This window comes from Monodelphis domestica, chromosome 1 (assembly GCF_027887165.1).
Source record: "Monodelphis domestica isolate mMonDom1 chromosome 1, mMonDom1.pri, whole genome shotgun sequence".
Classification (NCBI taxonomy): Eukaryota; Metazoa; Chordata; class Mammalia; order Didelphimorphia; family Didelphidae; genus Monodelphis; species Monodelphis domestica.
The window spans coordinates 262,771,776-262,790,810 of record NC_077227.1 but is presented as its reverse complement, the minus strand read 5'-3'; the positions used below and the strand labels follow the sequence as shown (position 1 = coordinate 262,790,810).

Genomic DNA, 19,035 nt, shown 5'->3' with positions numbered 1-19,035 from the left:
ATAACCAAATCCAAAGAGCAGAGAAAGAGATAACCTTTCAAAGTTTTAGATAGAGGAAGTACCTTGGCCAAATAAGGGATAAAGAAGACCACATAATAAAACAGTTTTGATTACATAAAATTGAAACATTTGTTCACAAAAAAGTTCATGCAAAATTGGAAAGCAAATAGTTGAGAATAGCATACTTCCCTGATGAAAATCTGATTTTCAGATTATATGGGGAATTCATTCAAATATATAAGAACAAACACTATTTCCCAGTAAATAAAAAAATGATCCAAAGATATGAACAGAGAATTCTCAAAAGAGATGCAGATTACTGTATAGCATGAAAATGCTATGGATCACTACTAATAAGAGAAATACAAATTAAAATAGCTTTGAGATGCTCCTTCATACCCATCAGATTGTCTAAGATGACAAAAAAAGGAAACTGAGGGTATTGGAGGATATGCACCCTACTGACCTGGACCCTACTGGTAGAGTTGTAAATTAATTGGGCCAGCTATACTGGAAAACAATTTGGAGCTATGTTTCAAAAATCACTAAATATGTTATGCATTCCTTTTGACTGAATCATTTGACTTAATAATAACCAGTATTAGGCAGACCTTAAAGAATTAAAGATAGGAGGGGCAGCTAGGTGGCTCAGGGGATAGAGAACCAGGCCTGGAGTTGGGAGGTCCTGAGTTCAAATGTGACCTCAGATACTTCCTAAGCTATGTGACCTTGGGCAAGTCACTTAACCTCATTTGCATAGCTTTTACTGCTCTTTTGCCTTAGAAGTGATACTTATTATTAGTTCTAAGACAAAATATAAGAACCCCCCCCCCAAAAAGAATTAAAGATAGGGAAAGGACCCATAGATTAAAAAAAAATTATATCAGCATTTTTTTGTAGTATCCAAGTAATAGAATAGCTAAATGGATGCCTGTGTGGATTATGATCTATAAATGTAATGGAATATTGTACTACAGGAAATAATGAAAGAGTAAAACTCAGAAAAACTTGAATCATTTTTTGGTAATTGATGCAAAATGAGGTCAGCAGAACCAGGATAACAGTTTATAAATTAAGTCCAACATTGTGATGGAAAACAACTTTGAAAGATATAAGAATGCTGATCAAAACAATGAATAACCAAGACTTCAAAAGTTCAGTGATAAAATATACTTACCATGACATAGAAAGATTTATATGAATTTATGCAAAGCGAAGTGAGGAGAACCAGGAAAACGTACATAGTAACAGAAATATTGTATGTACTGTGAAGTACTAAACCATTATCAGCAAAACAAGGTTCCAAGATAACTCCAAGGGACTGATGAGAAAACAAAAGAAAATAAAATACTACATAGCCAAAGAAGAAACTGTGTTTTGGTTCTAAAGCAGAAGAGTGAGATGAGCTAGGCAATGGGGGTTAAGTGACTTGCCCAGGGTCATATAGCTAAGAAGTATCTGAGGCCATATTTGAACCCAAGACTTCCTGTCTCCCAGTCAGCCTCTCTTGGAGCAACCTAGTGGCTCCCTAAGTTCATTATCTTAAAAAATTTTTTTTTTAAATAGATTTTCCTTTTTCTCCACATTTAGTTGTACTGCACACAAATAAGTTTCCCCTACCACGTCACAGTGGCTATGATAGAGGTAATTTTCTTATAAAAGTATGCTTTATGTCATCATACTAAAAAAACAAAAGAAACCTCCAACTACTGGGTAAATTATTTACCTTGAGGGTAATAATAGATTGGTCTGAAAAGGGACAAAATTATATAGCACACAGCATCCCACCTCAAACTCTCCCCACTCTTAACCTTGGAATAACCACCCCCTCTCAACTTTTATAAAATAAAATCAGACTTTTCAGACTTAAATAACTCATGTGGTTCCTTCTCTGTTTGTCTACAGCTTGATCCAGAGTTTGAAGAAAAACTGAAAAGGAATACGGTGTCATTGGAATCTGAATATGAGGTAGAGTATGATGTTAATTCAGAATGCTAATGGCCTGTTTTTTACTGTCCTTTCTAGCCAGCATCAGACAATGTCTGTTGCCCAAAACTGAGTTTAGGTTATGTTCACTCCCATGGACCTATCTTCCTTCCAGCAAAACCTCTTTATTTATTTTTTTTTCTGGGATACAGTTTTCTTGATTATGCAGTGCTGCTTTAAATGTTAGAGCTCTTTTGATGTCTGATTACTGAAGATACAGATACACTTTACTAAGACCTAAATGTATTGAATACCAGTTAATAAAGATATTGGATTTTGTATTTGCATATTTAACTGTTCTAAATCCTGGGCAGATCTGTTCTGTCTGGATAAAGGAAAAGAAAAAAATCAAGAAAGCAATTTCTACTAAAACAAATTGATAACAAATTTTATTATGTCTTCTCTTCCTTTCTTGATTCTCAGATGGTTTTGTTCCAGATTCTTCAGGCAAAAAGAAATACCATCTCTTTGAGTTAGGAATGGAAAAACCCCAACCTGAAAAACATAGATGACTTATGTGACATTTAGAGCTGTCTGGTTTTGAATTTGAGGGTGCAATGGGAAAAAAATGTCCTTTTCCCTTATCCCCTGCTTTTGTTTTTTGAATTATATTTTGAGTTCTTCCAAAGCCTGTGTCCAATTCACTGGAGTTTCTGTGATTTTGCTTGGTGTTCTTTGACCTTCCTCTGGGAAGCTGTCAATTGTAATTTCTTTTTTCTTTTTCTGTTGGTTACTCAGATTTCCCCCTTCTTTCCCCACTGTAGTTGCCTGTAGTCTTGCTCCTCTCATTTTATGCTGGATCTGTGAGTTTGGATTGTTCTGTCCTGAAGGGTCTTCTTCTCTGTTCTGCTGTTTGATCAGATAGTCTGATCTTCCCCAGCTGACAGCAGAAGCTGAGAATGAGCTGGGCTTCCTACCCTGTGGTCAAGGTTGTTGCCTGTAGTTTGTTGCAGCCTTTTCCCCTTGGAGCTCAGTCAGCAAGGCTCTTAGTTCAGTCTATGGGGGAGGGGTGTTGGAGCTTTAGCTTCTCTGCCCTGTGAAGGCTTCTTATCTGCCCTTATAGATGAGATTGAGCCAGGGTGGAGTTGATCTGCAAAGCCTGCTGTGCCCTGAGGCCAAAACCTCCAGAAAGGGGGAGGGGGGGATGGAGGTTTCCGCTGACTGGGCTGCCTGCTCTGTGCTTCTCCTCAAGCTGCCTCTACACCTCCTGTGTTCTAAGTCCTAAGCCTGGCCCAAGTTTGCCATTAAGGTTCTCCCTCTGGACTGGCGCCCTTGCCTGCCCAGAAATTCCAGCCACTGCTGGAGGCTGAGTGCTGTAGGTGGGGGAGGGGTCCTGGGATCTTCCTTCTTCTTCCCCTTAAATCTGCATGTTCTAGAGTTCAGACTTTTTTCAGGGCATACCTTTTAAGTTAGGTCCAAGAGGAGGGATCCCTAGCTCTGTCTTGTTGTTAGATTTGGTTTTCAGTTAGATTCAGTTTTCAGACAGATTTGGAAGCATTGTGTTTTTGATTGGTGAGGAACGGTTTATGGAGGTCTAAATTTTTGTTGCCTCTAAGCCACCATCTTGCCTCTGCCTTACCCCTGCCTTTGTAATGTGGGTGTTTCCATCCAGGAACAGAATGTTTCCCTTCCCACAGGACAGTTCTTACTTCCTGGTTACCACATTTGACTTTACTCTTGCAGAAATTTTGTTTTCTGCGCATGTATTTGGGTTGGGAGGAAAAAGTGAATTATCCCAGACAGCAAAATGGTGTTCTAAACTTGGTTTATTTGGAGGGGGGCTAAAGGAAAACTCTGAATCCAATTTAATTCTTTCTTTTGAGAAATTTATTTAAAATCAATAAATGAAAATGCTATGATTCTTTCTTAATTTGATTCTGAACTAGGAGAAAGCCTGGTACTTTTGGTCTAGGTTTAAATTCTTGTTTCTTTCTGAATCTATATACCAAACAAAACATTGTTCTTTATTTCTCAAATACTTGCTCATAGTTTACAACATACATGAATTAAATGCAGTTAAAATAACTTAGATTTTATTTATAGTGAACTGAGTACCACTTTAGCAACCAATAAAACTACTTTAAAGAAAAAGAAACTTTGAATTATATATCTTCTTGTACAGAAATAGGATTAGGAGCAGAATGGCTTCATTGGCCACCTAGATTTCAATTAGGAGAACATTCATCAAAGATCATATACTTCCCACACCTTGTGTCAACAAAGGCTCCATCTATATTGGTGATCTCATGGCTTCACAGTATTATAGATGCTACGGCAGTAATTGCTTTTGCAACAGGCCACCATTTCTTTTATCACTGCCACAAAACTCCTAAATTCCTGCATGGTCTTTGAGTACCACTCATGTGGGAATCCCTGAATAACTCTTTTAGAATTGAGAAGAAATCAACTCTATCCCTTCCAAACTCCATTTCCCACAAATCCATGCAGGCAGACTCAATTTCAAAAACTTTTTTATCCCTGGGAGTTTGAAATTTTGCAGTTCCTTGCAAATCAGCTGCTGCACACCTGACGTAATTACCGAGTACAGCATCAACATGAATATTAACATAATAGGAACACATATGATTAAACTGGGTGTCCCAGATGCTATTCACAGCAAATAAATATCAACAATATGGGCCCAACATAGTATAAAATGTTGCTTGAGACTGCCAAGGCAAGGCAACAAACATTTAAGGGTTTACCATGTACTAATTGATGGAGTTCTTCTAAATTGTTTGATGTCAGGCAAAGTTAACATCTTGAGTTATTTGGTTGTTTTAGTCATATCTAACTTTATGACTCTATTTGGAGTTTTCTTAGCAGAGGTACTGGAGTGGTTTGGATTTTCCTTCTCCAGCTCATTTTATAAATGAGAAATTGGGACAATAGAATTAAGTGACTTTCTCAGGGTCACACAACAAGCAAGTGTCTGAGGCCAGATTTGAATTGAGGAAGATGAATCTTTTTGATTCCAGTTATGGCATGTTATCCACTGTGCTTCCTAGCTGTCCTTCAAGTAGTATACTTTAATTGTCTTGGCCTTAGTCTGAATGTATCCTGGCAGTAACTTCTCCTACAATACTTCACAACCTTGAAAGTTTTCTGTTTTTGGGGATCCCCTGAAAATCTTGTGAAGTATGTGGTTATCAGCAATATATGACTTATACTTTTCCTTTCTCTTTCCAGAAATAAGAAGTCAATGTAGACATTTCCCAGAGTATAACTGGTGCTTATGTTTGATAAATATGTAGCACCAGTTGGTAATACTTTTCTTTTAAAACAAGCACAAGTCTCACACTTGTTGGTGACACTTATGGCCATATGGGCCAATAAAACCTGTTTCTTATTGGTTCTAGGGCCCTTTTTTGACCCAAAGGAGATAGTTATGTGGTACAATGGGCAGAGTCCTGGGCCTGGAATCAAGAAGAATACTTAAAGCTGTGTGATCTTGGGAAAATCACTTAACATCTGTTTGCCTCAGTTTTCTCAATTATAAAATGGAGATACTAACAGCGCCCATCTATCAGGACTGTTTTGAGGATCAAATGAGATAAGAATTGTAAAGTGCTTGGCACATAGTAGGTACTATATAAAAGCTTCTTCCCTTTCTTTTTCCCTTTGCATATATCTGAAATCATCATGTGAAGCCTTCATGGCCTTAAGCTGCAAAGCAATGGGTAGCACAGGCTACTTCTTGGTATTATTTGGGGGATTAGGAACCGTCCAGTCTGGTGCTCCATTACACCTTTTATAATTTCTTTCCTCAGCAATAAGATGCCTTTAGGGGAGTCCTATTAGTTTCAAGGCAAAAAAAAAAGTGGTAAGGGTTAGGCAATGGATGTAAGTGACTTGCCTAGGGTCACACAAATAAGAAGTGTCCGAGGCCAGATTTGAACCCAAGACCTCCCTCTTATTCCTAGACCTAGCTTTCAATCCACTGAGCTACCAACTGATCCTGCCATCTTGTTTCTTTACTTATATCTTTCCATAGATGCTAATTTGACTGTTCTTCTCCCTGGTAATCCACAGATAGCTCAGACTGGTTTTGGAGTTAGAAAAGCTGTGTAGAAATATCACTACTCCTACTTGCTACCTAAATGACCTTGGGCAGATCCCTGAACTTCCCAGGTATCAATTTCCTCATCTGTAAAATGAGGGGGTGAGATCAGGTGGGCTCTAAAGTTCCTTCCAACAGCCCTATGAATGAAGTGACGTTCTTGTATCCTATTAGCATGCTGTCTTGTGAAAGTTTTGAACTGTCATCTGTATTGCTGTTTGCTTATAATCCATCTCCTTGAGGATTACATGTCGCTTTCACTCCTTTCTGTGTCACCATAGCTATGTCCTGCTGGACAGGGCATTACCATTCCTTTTAGTTTTCCCTGGCAGTCATACGGAATTCATATTTGGCTAGTGCTGCTACCCATCTCTGGCAAGGCATGTTGAACTTGGCACTGATCACAATATAAGTCCTGTCATTGACAACCTGCTTCAAAGCCAAGCATTCCAGCTTGTGTTTGAGCTAACAAGTCTCCTTGTCATTAAAGCCTCTTTAACCAGCTTTTCAATTCAGCTGTTTTCTGGTGACCATAACTCTTTTGGTATAGAGAACTGCAGCTAAGCCCTTCAAATTAGAAGCCAACAACTGGTGCATGTATGAGACAGTGGACCAAGTCTTTGAAAGCTTGGCCTCATCAGTCTGTCCAACAGCCTCTGAAAGACTTTATGGCTTTTAAAATGACTTTACATTTCTTGGTCTTCTGCTGTTGAGTCATATATATATGTGTGCCTATATATTTTCCTTTAGCTAATCCAACACAATCATCAGTAGTGCCTCCTTTTCTTCCAAGGTCTTTCCAAAGACAATGATATTATCAAGGTTACACCAACACTTGCAGGTCGTTCATGTCCCCAGATTTGCAAAGTGGTGGGAGCTCCCAAGGTACTTGGGACATAGGCTCAAAAGGTTAAAATCCAGCTGGGCAAGTCAACCAGTATGCATTAAGCAGCCACTGTATTTCTTATGCTGTGCCTAAGTACTGAGGATACAAAAAGAGTCAAAAGACAACCCTTGCCTTTAAGGAGCTCACAATCTCATGGGGAGATGTCATACAAATAAATACAAAGAAAACTATATATGTGACAAATAGGAAATAATTAGCAGAGAGAAGGCATTAGAATTAAAAGGGGTTGGAAAAGGCTCCCTCTTGAAGGTTGGACATCTTACTTATGCAGTGAGAACACATTTACATTTTGTTAAAATTTCTTTCTGCTGCAACCATGTCTTTCAAATTTTTGCCACTTAATAAGCTGCAAAGCTAGTTCTCTTGTGATAGTCATTGACCATTTGATCCTGGGCTCTTTGTGTCTCTGCAAGGGCTTCATGAATAGTTGAGGTGTGAAGATATTGGGATCCAGGTTCTTATCTGAAACAAGTGTGAACTAGTTGCAGTGTGTAATTGAAAATCTGTTACCCCAGAAAAGAGCTACATTTCCCAGGCTCCCACTGACTTCCTGTCATTATGTACTTCCTGTAGACAGAGGATATTAGCAAGTGGGTGGTCCTCTTGGGCTTCTTTTTTGTTTTGCAGCAAGCATAGTGGTGGTGGTAAGCTAAGCACCAGGATTTTAAATGGACTAAACAGCCATGGGCATGTGGTCTTTTTTTTGTATTCTCTTTATTCCTTGGTTTCTAATGATCATGGATAAATCTCCTAAAATATAACATTTTTATTATTTGACATTAATTTTAATTTTTACAGCAGTGAGGGCTGGTGTTCCTCTGACATATGGTGGGTTTGGACACTATAGCACTAGATTGTCTTGTTAATATAGACTGTTTCTATGGGAAATTTCAAGGTTTCCTCAATGTATCCTAATTATGATTAGTTTCTGTTCTTCTAAGGCCAAATCCTTCTAGAAACTATAATGATATTTTCTTCATGTGTTTCATAAAATGCCTGGAAAATAAGGATCATTTGCACTTCATTGGGACAGCAGTGCAGTCCACATACTTAGTCCTTATTATAATCTCTGTAATAGCTTATAGGATCAGGACCATTAGAACTAGATGTAATTGTAGAGATCTCTGAGATCAGCTCCTTCATTTAATAGATGAGGAGAGGTCAAAGTTCCATGAGACTAGGTGAAAAAGACCTCATGAAGAATTTCCAATGAAGGTACAGCTGGGTAGCTTAGTGGATAGAGAGCCAGAGTCATGAGATCTGGTTTCAAATGTGATCTCACACTATCTAGCTGTGGTAAGTTACTTTACCTGGGCAAGCCGCATAACCCCATTGCCTAACCCTTACCACTTTTCTGCCTTAGAACCAATATTGGTTCTAAGACAGAAGGTGAAGGTTAAAAAACATTACTGATGAACTCCTCCCTGACCTTATCTTTCTACTGTTGCTGCTCTTGTAGACTTTAGTTCTGTATTATCAGCATTCTAACAGGTACATCTGTCTTGTTTCTCTTCCTCAGTTGCAATAGAAGGTAGTTCCAGCTGTCTACTTTTCTCCAGATGGCAGCCTTCATGTATCATTCTGCCATGGTCTCCATTCCCATGTTCTGGTATTTTTCCAAGAGGAATGGATTTGTCCATGGCACTCTCTTTAAAAAAAAAAAAAAGTTCCTTGTAGGTTTCTGACTTGGGATCTAGTTCTGTTCCACACCTTGTTCCTTGAGCTCATGCATTAGAAGATGTTCCCGAGAGACTTGCAAGTGGAGTTTCCTCAGTGGGAAAACTTTCTAGCATCTTTGGGATTCTTTTCCATTTCATGCATTGAGTCCAATAAGTCTTCAAAACTTGATGAGTTCTGTGTAAGGTCTAGATTATTCAATAATATTCATTCTTTCTCTTTCCTTCTCTCCCCTCCACCTCCTCATCACTTCCCTCTTCTTTTCTCTTCCCCTCTCCCCCCTTCCTTCACTTTCTTTCCTTTTCTTTCTATCCCTTCCTCTATCCTTCTCCTTCCCCCTTCTTTCTCATTCCTTTTTCCTCTTCCTCCCTCCCATCCTCTGTCCATTTCTCCCCTCTTCCTCTAAGACTGGAAGTATAGTGGCCCAATTCCACTAATCAGCAGAAAAGCTTTTACCCACTCTGTTTCTGACCCGTTCCTGTTTGCCCCTCCTTATTCAATCTAGGTGACCCTGTGCTCCAGATGGCTTACCATACTGATTCCAGACTTAATGAGGACACCCTATTGATTTCAGTCTTATTGAAGTTCAGAATTCCTGAGCTCAAGAATTCATTGTGTTTTGAGCCCATGCTCACTTATTCTTCTCTGATCTTATTTTAATTTTCAGGTTTCACTTTCCTTATTTCTGTCATTCCCTGAAATCTGAAGTCTGTATTTTTTTTTTTAATTTAAAAGGTAGTTGGCACTTGCACTGAAATGTAGATTCAGTGAAGCTAGTATTTAGGTGGTTTGGCATTTAACCAACCCAAAATACTTCTTCAGGATTTTTAAAGCAAATTTAAAAACAAGAGGATTTTTAAACAAGTTTGCCATAAGCTGTCCTAGTGAGGTTTTCCATTAATCTGTTCCTCTTTTCTATATATCATATGACTTCCACTTTGTCAGTGCTACTAGTATGTGTAGTCTAAGATTCCAAAAGTTGTCCCCCAGGAGGGTAGGAGTTCTTTCCTGGAGATATTTGTAATTGGGGCCAGTTGTATTTCTCTACTAAATGACAAAAGGGAACTACCCTGTGCCTTTTGCACAGGTGAACTATTTCTTTCTACTCTAGTGGACATAGCTTCTCACAGGCTAATGTAGGGGAGCTAGCCTTCCATGTAGGCACAATCAAAACTTTCACCTTCAATATAGAGATTGTGAAATTTACTTCACTCACAAATAAGATGCCAGAATCTGATACCAAGAATCTTGCTTTACTTTCTGGCAGAAACTAGGCATTTACCAGCATCTCACATCTTATACCACGATAAGCTCAAAATGAGTACATGATTTAGACAGAAAGGGTGATGTCATAAGAAAATTTGGGGAGGATGGGAAAAAATTACCTCTCAGAGCTATAGATAAATTAAGAATTCCTGATCAAACAAGGGATAAGAAAATAACGAAAAATAAAATAGATAAGTTGTGGGCAGCTAGGTAGCACAATAGATAGAGCACCAGGTCAGGAGTTGGGAGGACCAGGGTTCAAATGTGGCCTCAGTCACTTCCTGGTTGTGTTAACTTGGGCAAGTCACTTAACTCTTAGGTTCCTAGCCCTTACTGCTCTTTTGCCTTAGAATTGATACCAATTCTAAAACAGAGGTAAGGTTAAAGAAAAAGACAGAAGGTAGAGGTTTAAAAAACAAATAATTTTGATTACATTAAATTGAAAACCATTTTGTGCAAATAAAACCAATATAGCCAAAATAAAAAGGAAAACAGGAAACTGGGAAAAACATTTTATAGCGATTTTTCTGATAAAGGTCTCATTTTCCAAATGTATAGAGCATTGAGCCAAACTTACAAAAATAAGAGCTATTTCCCAACTGATAAATGGTCAAAGGATAGTTTAATGAAACAGGTAGTTTTTTAAACTTCAGAAGAAATCAGAGGAATCGCTAGTTATATGAAACAGTGTGAAAAAATGCTAAATCAGTAATAATTAGAGAAATGCAAATTAAAACAACTCTGAGGTACCACCTCATATGCTTCAGATTAGTTAACATGACAGAAAAGAAAAATGACAATGTTGGAGAGTTTGTGGGAAAATAGGTCCCCTAAGGCACTGTTAGTATAGTTGTGAACTGGTCCAGCTGTTCTTGAGACCAATTTGGAGCTCTGCCAAAAGGGCTATAAAACTGCATATTCTTTGATTCTGTAATACCATCACTAGATTTGTATCCCAAGGAAATTTTAAAATGGGAAGAGGATGATAATGCCTCACGGGGGTGGGGGTGGGGATGGAGGCAGGACTGGGACCAGAATTCCGCAGGTAAGGTTGGGGAAAATAATAAGAGGAAATACAAAGGTAGAAGTAAGAAGGGCCTCACCTGAAGATACGGGGAGGGAAAAGATAAGAATCACAGACACAGTCACAGTGTGGGGTCAGAAGGGACCCATGCTGGTGGCAATGGGTTCGAGTTTATTGCAAACTGGTAGATCTTTTAAAGGTAAAAACCACAGGAATTACAAACAATCTCCCTGGAGAAAGGTCCATGGGAAAGTTTAACAAGAATATAGATAATGTTTGGGGTAAAATAATGGTTCCAGGAATCATCCAGGGTTCATGGAATGATCAGCAATCTTGTTATGGGAAACTAAAAGAAGGTGGAGGCAAGGGCACTTGGACCCATTCTCAGACAGACTTTGAGATCTCAACCTCTGACAAGGGCTCCCAGATCCTTATCTTAGATGGACCCAGAGTTATCAACCTGTGAGAAAAGGATCTATATGTACAGAAATATTTATAATAGCTCTTTTTGTGGTGGCATAGAATTGAAAACTGCCCATCAGTTGGGAAATGACTGAACAAATTACAGTATATGATTGTGATGGAATATTATTGTGCTGTAAGAAATGATGAACTGGACAGTTTTAGAAATATCTGGGAAAACTTTTATGGACTGATGCAAAGTGAAGTGAGCAGAACCAGGAAGTCACTGTACATAGTAACAACAATATTGTTATGATGAGCAACTGTTAAAGACTTAGCTAATCTGATCAATATGATAATTCTTGATACAACAATTCTGAAGAACTCAGGATGAAAAATATTGTCTCTCCAAAGAGAGAACTAATGAACTAAGTGCAGATTGAGGCTTTTTTCCCCTTTACTTTTTTTTTTTTTTTGGTATCCTACCCTCCCCTCCCAACATAGTAAATGTGGAAATGTTTTTTTATTACTTCATTTTCACAGTGATATTGTCTTTCTTGCCTTCTCAATGGATGAAGAAGTAGAGAGAGGATGAGAAGTAGAGAGAAGAAATAGAGAGATAAAAATAAATTAAAAAAAATTAAAAACATCTTGCTTCAGCTTCCTATACAGACATAAGCCCTAATGTAATGTCTACGTGTTTACCCTAAGTTTTCTGAAAATTTTCTATGAGGCTCCTACACTGCAAAGGGAGAATTGTAAGCAAATTTCTATTTATCCCCTATCTGAATTATTATGGGAATTTTTGAGTTGTCAGTTGGTTTTGGTAATTATAAAACACTTATATCTTCAGTAGATTTACTATCTTTGTCCCAGTATTGGTCATTCTTCAAGTTACATCAATTCATCAAGCATTTATTAAGTACCTATTATGTGTTCTGCTCTGGGTTAAGTACTGGGAATGCAAAGAGAAGCCAAACTAATCAAACAAATAAAGAAAGAAGAAAAGGAGAAAAAGAGAAAGCAAAAAGAAAGACAGAAGTCTTTCAAGGAGTTCAGTCTAATGGAGGAGTCAACGTTGAAATGGCTACCGCAAACAAGATATATGCAGCATAGTCTGAGATAAACTCAGAAGGAAGGGACTGAGATTAATAGGGAACAGAAAAAAGACTTTTTGAAGAATCAAGAACTTTCGATGAGATCTGAAGAAGTCCAAGGAGGCCAAGAGGTGGAGATGAAGAGGGAGAGTTCTAGTCACGAAGGAGAGCTAGGTTTTACTTGTAATCAGAAGGAATGTCTTTTTTGAGGAACAGCAAGCAGCCCAGTGTCTCTGGACTCCAGTCCTCCAACTCTTGAACTCTGTCCTTCAGAATTTTTATAATATTTCTGTGAGCACATCTGCCTTCTAAATGTCAGTAATCTCTGATGGATTTTAATATTCATAAGATGTTAAGATTCATGAGCAATTCTCTAAGTTCCAGACTCATATTTTCATAATATTGATCTATAATACCCATATTAACCACTTATCAAATGATATTACACTAATTGATGAATCTTATATTTTACAGAGTCTAAGAAAATGCTCTTAAGACAACTGACATGATAAATATCAGGAAGCATACAGATTATAAGCAATAACAACAGAAAGATTCTTTAGTACACCAATAGGCAATTGCTAAAAATGTTCTCTTTGACACTATCATATAACAGCCATTCATATGCAAATGCAACATAGGGGTATTTTATCAAGCAAAGTGAAAAGCCAGTGTATAGAAAGGGAAAGGAAACAAAGCAGTTCCCCAAAATTCATAAAAAGAAAAAAGCATCCAAAACAAATTAACAATCCAACTGATAACTTCAGTGAGAGAGAAGAAAGCAAAGTATAACAGAAAATACAATTATGTATCAAGAGGGAACAAAATTATGGAAAAAGGAAATGCACTAAATGGAAAATTTAAAATGAGAAAAAATTTAATAATTCAATATTTCCCTAAAGAAACAAAATATTTAATGATATTTTCAACTTTAACACAAAATTGTAAAGGAATTCACATAAAAATAAAAAATAGAAATCTGGGAAAAACATTAAAATTCTACTTTTTTATAGTATATGTATACAATAGTAATGCAGGGGATACTACTGTTAAAAAAGCAAAATGCATTTAAATTCCCAAAGAAAAGACAGAACCATAATTTCTTTTATTTTTTTATTTATAAAAACCCTTACCTTCCATCAATATTTTGTATTGGTTCCAAGGTAGAAGAATGGTAAGGGCTAGGCATTTGCAGTTAAGTGAACCCAGAACCTCCCATCTCTGGGCCAGGCTCTCAGCTGCCTGAGCCACCTAGCTATCCCTTCCCTTCCTCCAATAATTTTAAGAGAAAAATTACCAAGGACAAGTAACAATAAGAAAACACTGCTAGGGCCAATTGGCTTTGGTCACTCTAATCTCTACCAAAATGCCCCTGTGATTTGGACTCAGGCATGCAGTCCAGTCCTAGGTCTAGTCCTGAGAGAGCATGGCCTCCAATGAGGACATGCTAGGGTCGGCTTCCTTTTCTCAGGGTCTTTGGCCCATTAACTTCCCCCTCTATCCCTCTGCCCAGTATCCCCAGATAGAAAGGATTTCCCTTAAAGGAGAAATGAACATGTACTCAATGTACAGTATGAATCTGTTACGAAACAGATACTTTGTTCCCGCTAAACATATACAACGTATAGCATAGTTAAAAAGAACAAGTTAGAACAGGATTCAGTAACATAACTTATAATCAACTGAGAGGCTCATACTTCAATCTCATCAACTGGCTCTGGGGATATCAGTATAAAGAAAATGATCCCTGCTTATGGGGCATTTCACATTTCTCCTTGGCTCTGTGTTGACTCCCTCAGCACCCATTTCTTTTGGTAAGTTATGCCATAAAGATTAGTCTGCACTTCCTGTTGCTGGGCCTCTTCTCCAGAGAAGAAGCTTCATTCACTGAATCCGGGATCTTGCTACCTCTAGAACACACAAGCCAGGGCACGTGCACTTCGAGTTGCTGCTCAGTTGCCTACTCAGGGTAGGAAACAAAGTCCGGAGCCCAGGCTCTCTGCCTTGGTAAAAATGTAGCCCGGTGCAGAATGATAACTTTGGAAAGGATCTGAGGATTAGAGTTTAAATCCTAGCTTTGCTACTTACTACCTGTATCCTTTTTTTAAACCCTTACCTTTAAACTGTAACTTCTGTTTTAGAATTAATACTTGCATTGGTTCTAAGACAGAAGATTAGTTAGGGCTAGGCAAGTGACTTGCTCAGGTTCACAAAGCTAGGAAGAATCTGAGGACAGATTTGAACCCAGGACCTTCTGTTTCTAGGCCTGGCTCTCTATTCACTGAACCGCCCAGCTGTCCCTACTACGTATATATGTATAGTCTTGAACAAATCACTTCACCTTTTCAGAGCCTAGATTTCTGTATTTATAAAATGAGAGTTGGACATACCCTTCCAGCTCTAAATCCATGATCCTACGCCTGTGTATAAATTCCCTGTAATCATGTTTACAGTTATAAATTAAATTATTGACAAATAAGTAAAATTAAGTTGACAACCAGGTAATAAAAGCATATTCAGAACATCAATGTGAAGAAACCCACTCCTGGTTTATCTCATGGTTTGGAATCAAATGCATCTCTTTTAAAAAAGAAGCATGGTATTTTTTAAAGCTGCAAACTCTCATGATCTCACTATGCAAAGTCAAAGTTTAGTAGTTTCTGATCTTTTATTGGGTAAGTACCCTACTCTCACCTTACCTCTCCTTCGCCTTCTAGAATTATGGTCTCTCACTTTTTTTTGGTCACAATTCTATCAATAAAATGTTTTTGAGCACCCCAATATATATATTTACTTATTTATAAATTATATACTTAATGTACATTTATAAAATATACAAATATAGAAATTTTGAAAGGGATGAGATAAATATGTGTGATTCTAGAGTCTATAGGGTGCCATTGGCATTCACCAAATATGACAGTAAGATGACCAGAATTTAAAATCACTATGGTAGATGAATGGAGGATGGATTGGAAGGAGAGAGACAGGAGAACAATTAAGATACTATTGTAATAATCTGAAAAGAAATGATGGGGACCTGAATTACAGTAGTTGCTATGTGAACAGAGAGAAGGAGATGGACCAGAGAGATGTGGAGAAAGAAGCATTTTTCAACCGATTAGATAGTTGGAGTTGGGGAGAATGAGAAGTTAAAAAGGACAGTGAAGTTAGGATTCCTACCTGGAAGGATAGCCCTTAACAGTAATAGGGATGTTTAGAATAGGGTCTGGTTTGGGGAGCTGAAACAGAGAATCAAGAAACTTATTACTAAGTCAAAGGCTTTCTGAGCTAGGAGATCCCACTGTACTTCGTGTCAAGGACAGGAACTGTTTTCAGAATAGAGGGAAACCTCTATGTCCACAAGTGTGTGTGTGTGTGTGTGTGTGTGTGTGTGTGTGTGGGGCGGGTAATAGGAGTATCTGGTTGGAGTAGGAAATAAAGGATCCAACATAAAACTAAGGGAGTCAGAATTCTACAGAACTCTGTGACTCAGAAGAATTCACTTCTTCCTCTCTTCTCCCCTTTCCACTTTATCTCTTTATCCCTTCCACTTTACCCCTCAAACTTCAAATCTTCAAACTTTCCTTCAATGTTCCAAATTCTGCACCATCAAATATAATCTAGAGTTTGGAACACTTTGGAATGAAGCTTTTCTACCAAGATTCTGTCTCATTCAACAATACAATGAATTTTCTCTATATGTATTCCCACATTTGCTTGTATTACTATTATCTATTTGTCTTAGACCATTTATCATATATTGTATAGTCTATAAATTTCTACTAATACTATATACTATTAATGTTTAAGAGATGAGTATTAAACACCATTAGAACTATTACTAACACAGTTTTTAAAAGTCCTTTTAAGGGGGCAACTGGGTAGCTCAGTAGTTTGAGAACCAGGCCTAGAGATGGGAGGTCCTAGGTTCAAATCTGGCCTCAGACATTTCCTAGCTGTGTGACCCTGGGCAAGTCACTGGACCCCCATTGCCTAGCCCTTACCACTTTTCTGCCTACTGACTCCAAGGCGGAAGGTAAGGGTTTAAAAAAAAAAGTCCTTTTATCCCATAAGTACAACTGCTATAAACTTTTCACAATATGAAAATAGCACCTGTGGTATTCTGTTTGTCAGGAAAATTCTGCAGAGAAGGAAATAGCATATTATGAGTGCAGAAATGATGGAGGATTTCCATCTAAATTATAGAACATTCAATGATTAATATTGGTAATAAATGGTGATTAATATTGGCAAATTCCCTTATTGATCTTTGGCAAGTTCTCTAGAAGCTGGAAGTGGTGTCAGGACAGTTGACTGTTCAAAGAAACTGGAGAAAACAGAATAACCTCATGTGTTGTAAGAAAGCAATACTGTAGAAAACCTGTAGAAACAGATGCATTTGAATAGGGAAACAGAAACTGCTGCTGGGGACTCTTTATCCTGAGACCTTTGGGAAGACGAGCCAAAGGAGATTTCTCTGCCTTTTGGTAACTGATTTTCTCTCTGAAATATTTGGAGTTTGTCTCTGAAGACCACTGAAAACTGTTAACATCCCTATATAATTCTATTTACTCATTTAAGATTTACTATAGATCAGGGAAATCCTAAACCCTTCTCTCCTATCCAAACTCTCTTTCCCCTCCTTCCTTAAAACAAACCTCTGTTTCCAACAATTTAGAGAGTGAGTTATGTTATATTTTCAGTCAATTTACTCATTCTGAATCCCAGTTTGACTCCAATCCAAGAGAATAACAGTTTGGTGGGAGGGGAGGAAGGAGACAGCAGTCTGACTTCTCACTTCCTTATTGCTCAGTGTGCTTGCCCAGCAACCCCATATTACCATAAACCACCCAATACAGTGTCTGTATAAAGTGTAAACCTCAAAATTCCTTAGACTTATAAATGTTGGAAATTTCACCATTGGGATATTTCATACTTGGAAAATTTCTTACTGATAGTCTATTGGAATGGGAACTCCATTGGCATGGGAGGTTCCTTCTCTTCCCTTCTTAAGATTACTTTAGGACAGAAACCCTTTGCTGAACAATGGAAAGGACTTTGACCTATGCTTGAGCATAGAACAGGAATTTCTTTGAGTCTTGATTGATTTTAGAATTGATACAATGGAGATACTTGGAATAAATCTCCACCCTATTCAGTCCTAATAGGATTGAGTAAGGGCTGCAGCCTAGATCAAAATTTAATTATTCCAATCTCTACCATACTCAAGTTAACAGGATTTAGAAAGGGCTGGAACAAAGGAGTAAAGATTTAATCATTTGAAAAATATGACCTTCAACAGACATGTGCAAAAGCCAGAAACCTCTGGGCGGTCCTGGGTTAAGCGAGAGCCTCCATTGACAGGGAAATTGATGAAGAGTGATTGGTAGATGTGAGGACTGAGGGGAGGCAACTTGGATGGTGTCCTTAAAGATAGGAGGGTCTGGAGACTCAGGGAGAGGAGAGGATTGAGTTTTTGGTCTGTGTGGTTCCTGGGCTCTGAGGAAGCTTGCTCTGAAGGAAGCTGAAGGTGGGGGCCTCTGAGACTGTTTCTCCATTTTGGACACGTGAGTGAAAGGGACTGATCTCTTTTCTTTGCCCCAGCTATCTAAGGGCTTGGGCCTTTTGGCCCAGCCTAAACAGAAGGGGTATTTAAGCCCTATTCCCTTCTCTCCCCTTTCTCTCTCTATATATATCTCTAATTCCTTTCTTGCTCCTATTGTAATTAAACTCCAAAAAAGGCTGACGGCTGACTTGAGTTTTTCATTTAGGAATTACATAGCTGATTCCTTGGCGACCTTAAATTAATATATATCAGTCTTTTAAAGTGATTCCCTTGTAACAAAAGACAGAAGATTGGGGGGAGGTCATTGACCAAATTGATAATGTTTAACACTCATCTCTTAGCAGAAAGAAGAGTAAGCATCCACTGTATCAGGATGTATCTTAGTTGATTGCAATGAACATTCTTTGTAGTGAAGCAATTTTATTTGGTTTCTTTCTTACTATCTATTTTATTTAGGGAAGTGCCAAAGGCAACAGAACTATCTTAATTAATGAAACATTATTTCAAGTAATCTGTAGGCTTTGTACTTGTATGTTTTTATTTATATGTTTACTATGTGTTTTTATGTTATTTGGTTGTGTGTTTAATGGGAAAAAGATAGGGGGAGTATAAGCAGGAAGAAAGCCTAGTATGAAAAAACTTTGCCCCCTTTATTTCTAGGATCTTTTCTCCTTTCCCATTTTAGTCCTTGAAGCAATAAGAGCTTCGAGGTTGAGCTTTTAAGGGCAAAGGATGTATATGCAGGATGTCATGGTACTCTCCTTGACTTATGGTGCTTGGTATAATTTACAACATTATTTAGATAGAATATCGATGGCCCATATCTTAAAATAATTACATAGAATGTAAGATTTATAGAATTGATATTGTAGGGAATCAGTTAATTTTAATAACAATTTCACATAGCTTTGAATTTTCAGCTGGGAACATATTACTGTATACATCATGATAGTAATTGCTTGCAAAGTGTGCTAACTTAATCCAACTCGACTATTAAAATAGATAAAAGGAACCAAATCAAGACTGTCATAACTACTTTTCCTTTTG

The 19,035-nt window shown here is 37.8% G+C and overlaps 1 protein-coding gene across 2 annotated transcripts in view; it reads left to right on the top strand.

Moving 5' to 3' along the window:
• Positions 1-19,035, top strand: part of LOC103092827 (cytochrome c oxidase assembly protein COX16 homolog, mitochondrial) — a 145,376-nt gene that overhangs the window by 85,806 nt on the left and 40,535 nt on the right. For both annotated transcript variants that reach the window (XM_007472916.3, XM_007472918.3), the window contains exon 3: positions 1,906-1,968. In XM_007472916.3, coding sequence (XP_007472978.1) covers positions 1,906-1,968 — 63 coding nt within the window. The remainder of the gene's footprint in view (positions 1-1,905; positions 1,969-19,035) is intronic.